At 52.0% G+C, this 12,850-nt stretch overlaps 2 protein-coding genes across 2 annotated transcripts; one reads left to right on the top strand and one right to left on the bottom strand.

Annotated features, from left to right (window-relative positions):
• Positions 1-83: 83 nt before the first annotated feature.
• Positions 84-8,800, bottom strand: NDUFA13 (NADH:ubiquinone oxidoreductase subunit A13). Its single transcript, XM_070416531.1, has 5 exons — positions 8,675-8,800; positions 2,575-2,653; positions 1,332-1,403; positions 433-502; positions 84-262 (listed from the first exon to the last, which is right to left on the bottom strand). The coding sequence occupies exons 1-5, from the start codon at positions 8,766-8,768 to the stop codon at positions 143-145; spliced, it is 435 nt and encodes a 144-aa protein (XP_070272632.1). The 5' UTR covers positions 8,769-8,800; the 3' UTR covers positions 84-142.
• Positions 8,801-8,866: 66 nt separating this feature from the next.
• Positions 8,867-10,786, top strand: TSSK6 (testis specific serine kinase 6). Its single transcript, XM_070416528.1, has one exon. It carries the CDS (start codon positions 9,612-9,614, stop codon positions 10,431-10,433), a length of 822 nt encoding a protein of 273 aa, XP_070272629.1. The 5' UTR covers positions 8,867-9,611; the 3' UTR covers positions 10,434-10,786.
• The last annotated feature ends 2,064 nt before the right edge of the window (positions 10,787-12,850 follow it).

The raw sequence follows: 12,850 nt of genomic DNA, 5'->3' as shown, positions 1-12,850 counted from the left end.
GGCCTAGTCCCTGAGTCCCCACATGGAGTGTGACCCAGTGGGGCCCCCCCTCCCCCAGTCACTCAGTCCTTGGGACACAGACAGGCAGGTCTCCAGAACATTTATTCACTCCACGGGCAGGGGCGAGGTCCAGCGGCATTCCCTACGTGTACCAGACGAAGCCATAGGTGGAGTTGACAATCTCCTCATTGGTGCGCAGTCCATACAGCTCACCCATTATGGGGGGCACCCAGCGCATTGTGTGGAACACAGACTCGCCCACCTGAGGGGAAAGCAGGTACAGGTGCGGGTACTGGCCACTGTGTCAGAAGCTGCTGCCTTCCTCACCTCAATCCCAGCACCCACTGCCTCTCTCGGCTTCAAAGAGGTTTTCTGTGGAAGGTTGCACTTCTGCAGTGGCCTAGACCCTTGCCCTCCCTACAGGGGACCCACCTTCCAGTTGGGCACATCCTTCATGATGATGGCTTCCTCCTCCAGGTTCTCCCGAAGCATCTGCAGAACCCTGTAAGGATGGAGTGGGAGGTGGGGACAGGCCTGAGTACCCCAAGGGACCCCTGCCTAATGCACCTATCAGACCACCCCCTCTTACTCCCCCTCCAATCATCTCCTGCCACTTCCAACCCTGCACACACTGACCTCTTTCTTTCCTTTCCTCTCCCTGGCAAACTTTTTTTTTTTTAAATATATTCTTACTAGAGGCCCTATGCACGAAATTCGTGCATGGGTAGGGTCCCTAGGCCTGGCCGGCAATCAGGGCCAATCTGCAGGGCAATGGGGGGGCCCCCGCTGGCACCTGCCTTGGCTGGCCTGGGGCCTGCAGGCTGGGGTCAGCTCCTGCATTGAGTGTCTGCCCCCTGGTGGTCATTGGGCATCAAAGTGACCGGTCATTCCGCCATCCAGTAGATTTGCATATTAGGCTTTTATTATATAGGATTGATTTCAGAGAGGAAGGGAGAAGGAGAGAGAGATAGAAACATCGATGATGAGAGAAATCATCGATCAGCTGCCTCCTGCATGCCCCACACTGGGGATCAAGTCCACAACCTGGGCATATGCACTGATAGGAAATTGATGCTCAACCACTGAACCACGCCAGCCTGACTCCCTGGAAAACTCTTACTATTCTCCTGCCCAGCCCCAACACCCCCTTCTTGGAGAAAAGCATTCCCGTTCTCCCCCTTGGTCTCCACTTTGTCTAGGGCCCTCTCCAAGGATGACAGCAGTTTGTGTGCAAGGATGCAGCTGCCAGTCCCCATGTGCATTTTGGCTGTGTCCCCGAACTGCAAGCTGGGGCACTCAGGCCTATGACCTCCGGACCCTGGCGGTCTCACCTTCGGTCCTTCTCTGCCTGCAACAGCGGCATCAGTGCGATGCGGGCCTCAAAGTCCTCGATCTGCAAGCGCCTGTGGAACCCCAAAACCAATACTTGGGTCAGATTAGGGTGGGCAGGGAGGGAGGCAGATGATGTGGCCCCTGGACATTCAGGGTGATGCACGGGGATGGTGGTTGGGGGAGAGGCGAGCAAGCAGGATAGAGCTTGGGCACTAGGCTCCGTCCACCAGGAGCCCGAGATGGGGAATCCAGTGAGCGCAGGCGTTGGTCCACAAGACTGCTGGCTTCACATTTTCTTTTCAATTAAAAAACTTTTTTTTTAAATCCTAAAAATAGCCCAAGTCTGTAACTGCAGTGAAGGAAGGGAAGTGTTCATTATGGCGCTCTGGGCCTTACAAAACCATGTCCCCTTCATCTCAAAATAACATTGGGGCATTTTTCTTCCCCCTGCTCTTCAGCATCTTCCAAGCCCCAGCCCTGCCTGTGCTAGGGGGTGGGGAGAGCGAGCCATATTGTGTCCCAGGGAGTAGCCTCTGGCCATATCCCCTCATCACCAGAAATCTTACAGAGGCACAAGAAAGGGGTAGATGAACTTCAACCCCTCTCCTGGCCCCAATCCCCAGGCTACTGCCCCCATCACAGCCACACTGTGGTCACTACTGTGTCCCCCTAGGAGGCTGGGCCTGGTCTTGCCTGTCCAACACAGGGGCCCTAGCATCCAGCACCCATCAGGTGCTCCTGAGTATACTCAATAATGTGGAGCACCCTCCACAAGCTGAGCCTTCTCTAGCACCATCCTCAGAGATTCCTGGCCAAGTGGGGGATGCTAAGGACATATGACAGAGCCCAGCCAGTCAGAGGCTAATGACAAGGAGCCACCTGGCAGGGAATCAGATGAGCTCAGAGGTGACTGGAGTCTGAACTGAGGCCATGGTAGGTCTTGGTCCCTCAGGCCCTGCATGGCTGGCATGGCCACTGTCTTGCATGATCTGCTTTCCATGCCCCGATATCATCATTGCCTGGTTACCATGGACAACCTGGACACCCTCGAGTCCCCAGTGGCAGAGGCTGAAGGAGTGCCTGGTGAACACCTGGAGGCAAGCTCTTTGCTTACTAGTCAATCATTAAAGGTAAAATTTAAAAATGGATTTGCTGGGTCCCCAAGACCTGGGGGTTGATGAGGGGCCCCAGTGTATACCAAGTCCACAGGCATATGCCCACCCTCACCTGCACGGTGCCTACCTGCGTTCACGATTCCACTTCATCATGCTCCAGTGCCCAAAGATCATGGCCCCAATGCCCAGCGCGAACATGCTGTAGCCTGTGAGGAGAGGAGCACCAGCTCAGCATCTGCATGCTGAACAGGCCACCCTGGTCATTTCTTCTCATGAGGCATATCCACTCGCTATACAAATAACCCCAGAAATACAGACGATGGAGAAGGTGAGAGTGCCCCTCCCCCCTCCCGGAGATGGCTCGCATTTCTTCAGACTATTTTTTTCTCTGTGGAATGTCCACTTGCCCGCTTCCTAGGACACCCCCTCTTCCACAGCTGCAGACCACTCTCTATCATGTTTGCCCCTCTGCAGGCAGGGGACACCAAAGAAGCCTCAGCTTCTCTCTCATAGGCAAGACTGTGGCAGCAGCACCACCTCTGCCCCCATGCTGGGGTTTCTGGAAGGTATAGATTGGGCAGGGACTGCAGGAGGACTCAAAGGTCTAGATGCTTATGGTTGGATGGCCCTGGCAGCGCAATCTTCCTGGAGATTGTTTGGTTCCCAGTCAGCCAGCCAGCCCCTCAAAGATGGTTGATGCCCATGGCTGGGTTCCAGCCCCATGGTAGCTCCCAGCTGCCTGGGCCACCTCCTTGCATGCTGCTCACAGGGCCTTCCTCGTGAACGCAGCCCCTGTGCGAGGCTGTCAGAGGCAGGCTGTGCCCTTCAGGGGTTGCCACCACCCCCTGGCCTCCTGGGTGCTGCTCCTGGCCCAGCAGGGTAGACACCCACCCCCTGTCCAAACCCAGGGGAACAGGCTGCCATGAATATTTACTGAGCTCCAGCAGGCATCCACTGTAATCCTGACTGACAGCTTGTGGGCCTGCTAGGGTCCTCAGGGAGTCCCAGACACCTGGGGCCTGGCTGGCCCTGCACCCCCTCATCTTTCGAGCATGGTCTCTTCTCTGGCCAGGCCTCCAGGTTGCTGTGACAAATGGACAAGCTCAGCTAGGTCAATCTCCAGTCAACACCTAGTAAAGGTCTAGTAAGCAAAGGACGATGCCGCTCCCTGGGCCTCATGGGGAGAAAAGGGGGGGTGTCTTTTTCACCTCAGTTGGGACATAAGCCATATCAGACACCTCTGCTGGACCTGGAGATACATGAGAAACTGGCTCCATATCCCCCCCCCCCCTCTATTTCAACTCGTTAAAAACACCAGCTCAGGTCAGCGAGGCACTCCAGAGCAGCGGTTGCCAACCTTTCAGACCTCTCGGACCACCAGGTCCGCGGACCACTGGTTGGCGACCCCTAGCTCTAGAGACAGGACCCCTCCCAGCACACACAACAGTTGGCCACCAGTGTAGGGCGTTTCATCAAAGCTGCCTCATTCTTTTTAATAGCTGCAGAGAGGCCCAGCGGCCTCCCCTTCTGACCCCACCCCAAGGGACAGACCTAGACAGTCTTTGTGAAAATCCTTTGCCACCATACCTGGCACCCAAGTGTGAGTCCATCTGCAAGATAAATTCCAGGACTCAGGATGCCTTTATGATGATGCAGCTCTAACTCATCTCTTCCTCACTAAGGGCTACAAGGCCCAGACCCCAGGCCCTGGGCAGGTGATGTCTGTGCTTCTGGAGCTGCCAGTATGATGGGAAAGGCCAAGGAGTGGCATACCCGGAAGGGTGTGTGGACCATGAGCAACCAAGATTTAAATAAATGGAAACACATCCTGTGTTTATGGATCAGAACTTAATTTAACATTTTGTTCAGATGGCAGCACTCTCCAAAATGAGGTAGATTCAACACAGGCCTCCTCAGAATCCCAACCCATCCCCCACAATCTGACAGAAACTGACTAGCATCGTGAAATTCATATGGAAATGCAAGGGAACAGAATAACCAAAACAATTCTGAAAAAGAAGAACAAAATATGAGGACTCACACTTCACAATTTCAAAACTTATCACACAGCTGTGTGTACTGAACAGCGTGGCACTGGCATAAGGACAGACATGTATATCGCTGGCAAAGAGCTGAGAGTCCAGAAATAAACCCTCACATTTATGGTCAATTGAATTTGTCCAAGGGTGCCAAGACAACTCAATGGGGAAAGAATAGTCTTTTCAGCAAATTGGACAACTGGATAGCCACATGCAAAAGAATAGTGTGCTCCTTCCTACTCCCATCCACACAAAAAAAATAACTCAAAATTGATCAAAGACCTCGATGTAAAAAACTAAAACGATAAAACTCAGAAAACAGAGGAGTCAGTCTCTGTGACCTTGGATGAGACAATGGTTTCTTAGATGAAACACCAGAAGCACAAGAGACAAAAGAAAAAAATTGATGAATTGGACTTCACTGAAATAAAAAACTTCTGTGCTGCAAATGAGACTATTAATGAGCTGAAAAGGCAACCCACAGAATGGGAGGAAGTATTTGCAAATCATATAGCTGATAAAGCAGTGGTTCTCAACCTGTGGGTCGCGACCCCTTTGGAGGTCGAATGACCCTTTCACAGGGGTCATCTAAGACCATCCTGCATATCAGATATTTACATTACGATTCATAACAGCAGCAACATTATAGTTATGAAGTAGCAACGAAAATAATTTTATGGTTGGATCACAACATGAGGAACTGTATTTAAAGGGCCAGAAGGTTGAGAACCACTGTGATAAAGGAATGGTATCCAAAATATATAAAGAACCATGAAATCTCAACTATAGCCCAGCGTGCTCAGTGGTTCAAACGGATGAACCAGGAGATTCCGGTTTGATTCCTTGTCAGGGGTCAGGAGTCAGGGTTCGATCCCCAGTGTGGGGCATGCAAGAGGCAGCCCATCAATGATTCTCTCTCATCATTGATGTTTCTCTCTCTCTCTCTCCCCTCTCTTTTCCTCTCTGAAATCAGCAAAAATATATTTATTAAAAAACCACACTCAATAATAAAAAGATAACCCAATTTTAAAATGTGTAAATGATTTAGACATTTCTCTAAGAAAGCTATACAAATGGCCAGTAAAACAAGAAAAATGCTCAATACTATTAGTCACCAAGGAAATGCAAATTAAAACCACAATGAAATACCATCTGGGATGGTGAGACTCAAAAAAATAATAAATAATTAGTGTTGTTCAGATGTGAAGAAATTTGAACTCCCAGATACCGCAGATGGGAACATAAAATGGTATAGCCAAAGTGGAAAACAGTTTGGTAGTTCCTTAAAATGTTAAATGTGGAGTCACCATAACCCAGCAATGACATTCCCAGGTGAAATTTCACCGAAGAGAAATGAAACATATGCCACATAGACATGTTTACACACATGTTCATAGCAGCACTGTTCACAACAGGAGAAAGGTAGGAACAACTGAAGAGTGCCTCAAGTGGGAAAGGAAACACAAATGTGGCCCATCAATACAAGATTATTACTCATCCATAAAAAGGAACAAAGCACAGACACATGCTACATGATCATTAAAAACACCATGCTGAGAGAAACTGCAGGGGGAGAGAGAGTGGTGAGTTTGGGGAGGGAGAGTGGGGCGGCGGGGCCCTTCTGAGTTCTGGCCTCTCCTGAGGCCCTGAGTTGTGCAGCCACCCCAGTATCCCCCTCCCCTCAAAAAACACACCAGGCTGAAAGAAACCAGACACAAAAGGATACATTGTGAATGATTCCATTAATATGAAATGTCCAGAAGAGGCAAATCCATAAAGACAGAAAGCAGATTAGTGGTTGTCAGGGTAATGGAGAGAGGACCTAGGTGTGAGAGATGAGGAGATGTGGGGGTAGCTGTCACTTTAGGAGCAACAGGGATTAAAGGCAGCCTGAGCCAGCTTGGCATGCTCTGGGATGCTGGTGGTGAGTGGTCCAGGGAAAGAGGTGCCAGGCTTGGGGCCACAGTGCCAGGCTCAAAAGAGGCAAGGCTAGAAGAGGCCCATGACAACAGAGGATGAGGGTGGGTACAGGACAGAGCACAGGGTCTTTGCACTTGCTGTTCCATCCATCTGAGGAACTCCTCCTCAGAGAGGTCACTCAGGCCCTTCCTAGCTAAAGCAGGTCTTGGTTAGCCCAGGCCCCACCACTCAGTACAACAGGAAATTCAGGCGTGACATGACAGTGAATTCAAGACGAGGCCCACAGCCACGCGCACACTCAACAGTTAATGAATGAATGCAAGAGCATAAGCAAAGACCACACCAACGGAAGGGGTAGCTTCCTCACACCTCTGCAGCCAGGAAATACTGGGGTGGGTTTGTATGTGTTACAATGAAAGTCATGTAAAAGGGATGTGATTAGGAGACCCAACTCCAGGCAATGGCATTTAGAGCCCGCTGCACTATGAATAGGAAGAGGATTACTATAAAGGTATAAAGCAGTGGTTCTCAACTTTCCTAATGCCGCGACCCTTTAATACAGTTCCTCATGTTGTGGTGACCCCCAATTTCATTGTTACAAATTGAACATAATTAAAGCATAGCGATTAATCACAAAAACAATATGTAATTATATATGTGTTTTAAAATTGGTCTTAGGCGACCCCTGTCAAAGGGTCGTTCGACTCCCAAAGGGGTCAAGACCCACAGGTTGAGAACCGCTGGTATAAAGGGTGTGTTTATAGGTAAAAAAAAAAAAAAAAAAGATGCCGAGTGGGGAGGGCCCAAGGAGACCCAAGGGCTGGTCACACAGACCTTATGCAGCACACCTGAGGGGTGCCCTGGCCTGGTTGTTATGACTCAGATTCGTTCAATGTGCTCTAGGATGAGTTGAGTGCCCATGTGGTGTCAAATCTATCTTTAACCTATTTTTGTATGGCCCTCCGGCTAAGAACACTTTTAGATTTGTTAACAGCTGTTTTTTAAAAAAAAAAGCAGCAGCAGTGGATACAGACAATCTGGCCAATAAAGCATAAAAATATTTATCTGGCTCTTTATAGAAAAAGTTTGCCAACCTCTGTTCTGGGATACATAAAAGCCAAGGGGAGAGGAAGGGCTTGAATTATCAATAGACAACTTTTCTACCGCCTGAATTATTTTTTTACTATGCCCATTAATTTTTTTATTAAAGCATAATTTGCAGATTTTAAAAAATATTTTTATTGATTTCAGAGAGGAAGGGAGAGAGATAGAAACATCACTGATGAGAGATAATCATTGATTGGCTGCCTCCTGCATGCCCGCACTGGGATGGAGCCCCAACCTGGACACGTGCCCTTGACCAGAATCGAACCTGGGACCCTTCAGTCCACAGGCCAACGGTCTATCCATTGAGCCAAACCAGCTAGGACTATATGCATATTTTAATGTATTTACAATTGACTTGTTTTAAAATTCTTTGTATTTCTTTGTTAATCTTGGGTGTGAAGTATGGGCATCTTTTACTTTCTCTCTTACGTTCTCCTGTGATGAACCCAACAACAAAATTTAAAAAAAAATTTTTTTTATTGATTTCAGAGAGGAAGGGAGAGGGAGAAAGAAATATCAATGATGACAGAGAATCATTCACTGGCGGCCTCCTGAACGCCCCACACTGGGGACCCAGCCGCAACCCTGGCCTGTGCCCTGACCCGAATCGAACTGCGACCTCCTGGTTAATGGGTCGACTGCTCAACCACTAGTGACACTGGCCAGGCACGAATTTTAAAATGTTACTTAAGAATACATATTCCTGGGACATCCTACGAGTGAGGAGCACCAGCGAGGAACCACCACAAAGAACATCTTTTAAATTCCTTCGGTGTCCCGGGTTTTGACCCCAGCTCTTTTCTGGGCGGCCCTGCGAGTGAGGTCGCAGCCTCTCTCGGGCCTCAGTTTTTCCACCTGTAAAACAGAAGCGTGGCCCAGGGCTAGGGGTTCAGGCTAAACTAACCTCAATTTAACCTACTGTGAAAAGGAAATAATTAACAGGACCGACTTCTGGGCTGTTCGGAGGGGAAATTAAAGGAATTAGTAATCGCTCGACAAATTACAGCAGTTATCGTTACCACGGACGCTAGGTGTACACCCAGACTCCGCCTCTCCTCACACCGCAGGTAGACTGAGGCCTGTCAGCCTCCCCAGCGCCCCGCCCCCGCTGCGGCGCTCCGGAGGTCCCGACCTGACACCACGGCGCAGACGGACACTGACCCGACAGTCCCCGACGCGGAAGGTTCCGTTTGTAGTCGATGGGGCCGTAGCCCCCCGGCGGGGGCATGTCCTGCTTCACCTTCGAGGCCGCCATGGTCGCAGTGCCTTGTACTTCCGGTCGCGGACGGAAGTGACGTAGTCGGCGGTCGCCGCCATGATGAATGTGGCGGAAGCCGTCGCGCAGATCCCGGGTGGGGCCAGGGAACCCCGGACGCTAGGGTAGCGATCCTACTGCGCGGGAGAACTCGGGCTACGACGCCCGGCTGCAGCCGAGGAATCCGCATTTCTTCTCCCCGACGAGGCGTGGCTCAGCCGATGTGGACGGCTGGAGCCTGTGGGGTCGCCCAGGTTCTTGCATCAAAGGACTTCCCTTTCACCTTCCCTCTGGGACGATGCGCAGAGTACTCAAGCCCCGGAGGGAGACAGGTCATCGAGCTAAGCCCCCTTACCCGTTTTTCCCCCCTCTGGGTCTGTGCGGGCAACCCAGGGCTCCACATATTCAAGGCTTGGTACAAGTAGTTGGGTGGGGGCGGCGGCGGCTCAAATTTGGACTCGCAAGGAGCCACCCACCCCAACCAACCCCTGGCACAGATTCTGCTCCTTGGCGGGGGTCGGGAGCCCTTGGAAGTAGTAGCCTCTCATCAGGAACTGATTATGAGTCATAAAGCCCTAGGGCCTTGGGGGGGGGGTCCATCCCGAGGCGGGGTGACGCCCGCGGGGGCCCCCACCCCGAGGTAGGGTGACGCCCACAGTCACTTCACAAGGCAGAAATTGTTACCTGGGTAATAAAAGGCACCGCGGCAGCGGGAACCCGGGAGTGGGCACATGGGGGTGCGGGTGTGCAGGTGCCAAGCGCCATGGGTTAGGCCCGAGATCGGAGTCCGGCCGCCCCCCGACAGCAGCCGCCTCCTGCTCCCCGTGCGCCCCAGGCGCCACCATGTCGGGCGACAAACTCCTGAGCGAACTCGGCTATAAGCTGGGTCGCACGATAGGTGAGGGCAGTTACTCCAAGGTGAAGGTGGCCACGTCCAAGAAGTACAAGGGAACGGTGGCCATCAAGGTGGTGGACCGGCGGCGCGCACCGCCTGACTTCGTCAACAAGTTCCTGCCCCGCGAGCTGTCCATCCTTCGAGGCGTGCGGCACCCGCATATTGTGCACGTCTTCGAGTTCATCGAGGTGTGCAACGGGAAGCTGTACATCGTGATGGAGGCAGCCGCCACGGATCTGCTCCAGGCCGTGCAGCGCAACGGGCGCATCCCCGGGGGGCAGGCCCGCGACCTCTTCGCACAAATCGCTGGCGCCGTGCGCTACCTGCACGACCACCACCTGGTGCACCGCGACCTCAAGTGCGAAAACGTGCTGCTGAGCCCTGACGAGCGCCGTGTCAAGCTCACCGACTTTGGCTTCGGCCGCCAGGCTCACGGCTACCCTGACCTGAGCACCACCTACTGCGGCTCAGCAGCCTACGCATCGCCGGAGGTTCTCCTGGGCATCCCCTATGACCCCAAGAAGTACGACGTGTGGAGCCTAGGCGTCGTGCTCTACGTCATGGTCACCGGGTGCATGCCCTTCGATGACTCAGACATCGCTGGCCTGCCCCGGCGCCAGAAGCGCGGCGTCCTCTACCCCGACGGCCTCGAGCTGTCCGAGCGCTGCAAGTCACTGATCACTGAATTGCTGCAGTTCAGCCCGTCGGCCAGACCCTCGGCGGGCCAGATAGCGCGCAACGGCTGGCTGCGCAACGGGGACTCCGGCTAAACCCGGAATTCCCACATACTCGCCGCCCCTAGCACTGCGCAAGCGCGGCCACACGCGAGAAGCGCGCTTCCAGAGTCCCGCGAAGCCGCCGCGCACCAATGCGCATGCGTCCTTTCCCCTTTCCTTCTTTCTCCACGGCGGGGGCCACAGTTGCCCCTGTTTGGAATCTAGTTCCTCCTCCACGAACCGGAGAGCGCATGCGCGTCCTCGATTCCCCCGCAAGAAGGCCCCGGGAGGGGGCGAGACCAGAGGATGCTGAAGCACTGCGCCTGCGCGGACTGAGCGACTGCTCTGGGGTCGGAGGAGGCTGCCAGGTAGAGCTGCCCACTAGGGGACGCACGCTGAGTGCATCCGTTCCCAGCCTGCCGCGCAGGCCGCCGCGGGACGGCGCGCCCCGGGGCGCCACCCGCGTTGTAATTTGCAATAAACTCGCTCTACCTCGCACCTGGTTCTACTAGTAATGCAGCCCTTTTACAGAGCGGGGAAAGCGGGTCGCTCCCCGGAAGGCGGGCGCGGGCGCCCCTTTTTAGAGAAAGGTTAAGGTTCTTGCTCCAGTTCTCAAAAGGGAGTTGTGGGATTCGTTCCCGTACATTTGGGGCTTCCCCAGACTGGGAAGAGTCGAAGGGACTTTGAGGTCGTTCCCAGGGTCGTGATGGTCCTGGGAATAGAGATGTTGGGGTAGGGAGCAAAGACCCAGCACCCTTCACATGTTTTAAGAAGGGAATGGCCTGGGTAGGTGGGGAGACCCTGTCTCGAAATCAACTGAGCATTTACAGATAAGGAAATTGATGCCCACACAGATGTCACTGCCCATGAACACAGCTGGGATTTGAACCCAGATTTAGCTGAAGTAGGATAGGGAGGTGGTGGAAGCTCTCCTTAGTGAGGGCCCCTTTCTTAGTGAGGGTAAGAGTCTGGAGGGAAAGTCAAGGGTGGGGCTTAAGTCCACTGGACCAGCTGATTTGTTCAATTCTCTTAATTCATGCATTTATTGAACTCCTCCTGTATACCAAGCTTTGGGACTCAAGAAAGAAGCTTAGATCCATTCCTGCCCTCAGTGAAGAGGCAAAAAGTCAAGTAAAAAAATTGCATGGAAATCTCTTAAAAATTGTAAGTTGTGCTAAATGCTGGGGCGGGGGGTGGGGTGGAGGATGCCTGAGTGTTTGAAGGAGATATATGAACTGAACCCTGAAGGAATCAGACACTGGAAATAGTGGAGTGTTTCACGAGTTCCCAAAAAGGATGGAGCTGGTGTGTTTAAGTAATGCCAGGAAGCCCCTGTGGCTGGAGTGGAGAGGAGGTGGAGAGGTAAAGGTGTATGTCTGGAGAGGGGACCCCATATAGCCTGGGGGAGTTTGAGGGTTATTTTGTTATGAAGTTACTGGTATGGAAAACATCTCCCTAAACCAGTGATGGCGAACCTTTTGAGCTCGGCGTGTCAGCATTTTGAAAAACCCTAACTTAACTCTGGTGCCGTGTCATATATAGAAATTTTTTTGATATTTGAAACCATAGTAAAACAAAGACTAATATTTTTGATATTTATTTTATATATTTAAATGCCATTTAACAAAGAAAAATCAACCAAAAAAATGAGTTTGCGTGTCACCTCTGACACGAGTGTCATAGGTTAGCCATCACTGCCCTAAACCTTAATCCTGCCTGCTTCCATCTGAAGCCCATGACCAGTTTAAGGAGACTATGCCCCAACCCTGCTCATTCACTCTCCATGGCTCTCAGGTGCCCTGGGGATTAAGTGCCAGCTCTCCTCTCACCCCCTTGAAATAGGCTGTGATCCCAACCCCTCGTTTTGCAGATGAGGAAACAGGCTAAGAGAGGGGAAGTGCCTTGCCTCCATCTGGCTTTTTCATATCTGAATTGAGACAGAAAAACCAACGTTTTGGTTTACACTAGAAGGGTGCCTTTCCTTACCTGGACCATATCTCAGGCTCTGCACCTGGAAAATGGGGGCAGAAACACATCCTTGGGGTTGTTGGAAAGGGCCGTGGTTTACTGGAGGACTGCACCTCGATCCTTCTCAAAGCTCCCACTTCAGTCAGAATAAAACCCACATCCTCACCCATCTTCCTCACTTGCAGCCACACCTGAGACTTTTCACTGGCTGTTCCCACTCCCAGCAATACTTTCCCCCTTTTCATTCAAGACTTGGCCTACAAGTTCACCTCCTTCTTGTCATTCCATTCTTTTCCCTCTTTGCCAGTCATAGGTTCAATCCCATTGCCTGGGGTGTGGCACATGCCTTTTTCTGTTCCTCACTGATGAATCTGCATGAGCAATGGGCCAAGGTATTCTTCCACCCCATGGCCATAGAGCCAGCTTAGTTTAGAAGGGACAAAATCTCAGGGAACCCGGTGGGTGTACCATTTGTTAGCTGGAGGAACAGATTCACCCCTGGG

Source organism: Myotis yumanensis, unplaced genomic scaffold, assembly GCF_028538775.1.
Source record: "Myotis yumanensis isolate MYYU_CA2020_CCGP unplaced genomic scaffold, mMyoYum1.0.hap1 SCAF_5, whole genome shotgun sequence".
In the NCBI taxonomy this organism is placed as follows: Eukaryota; Metazoa; Chordata; class Mammalia; order Chiroptera; family Vespertilionidae; genus Myotis; species Myotis yumanensis.
This window is presented reverse-complemented; position numbering and strand designations above follow the sequence as displayed.

Coding starts and splice junctions, on each gene's coding strand:
- NDUFA13 (XM_070416531.1), bottom strand. CDS start 8,768: ATGGCGGCCTCGAAGGTGAAGCAGGACATGCCCCCGCCGGGGGGCTAC. Junction 2,654..8,674: donor TCCGCGTCGGGGACTGTCGG/GTCAGTGTCCGT, acceptor CTCTCCTCACAG/GCTACAGCATGTTCGCGCTG. Junction 1,404..2,574: donor AAGTGGAATCGTGAACGCAG/GTAGGCACCGTG, acceptor GGGGTTCCACAG/GCGCTTGCAGATCGAGGACT.
- TSSK6 (XM_070416528.1), top strand. CDS start 9,612: ATGTCGGGCGACAAACTCCTGAGCGAACTCGGCTATAAGCTGGGTCGC.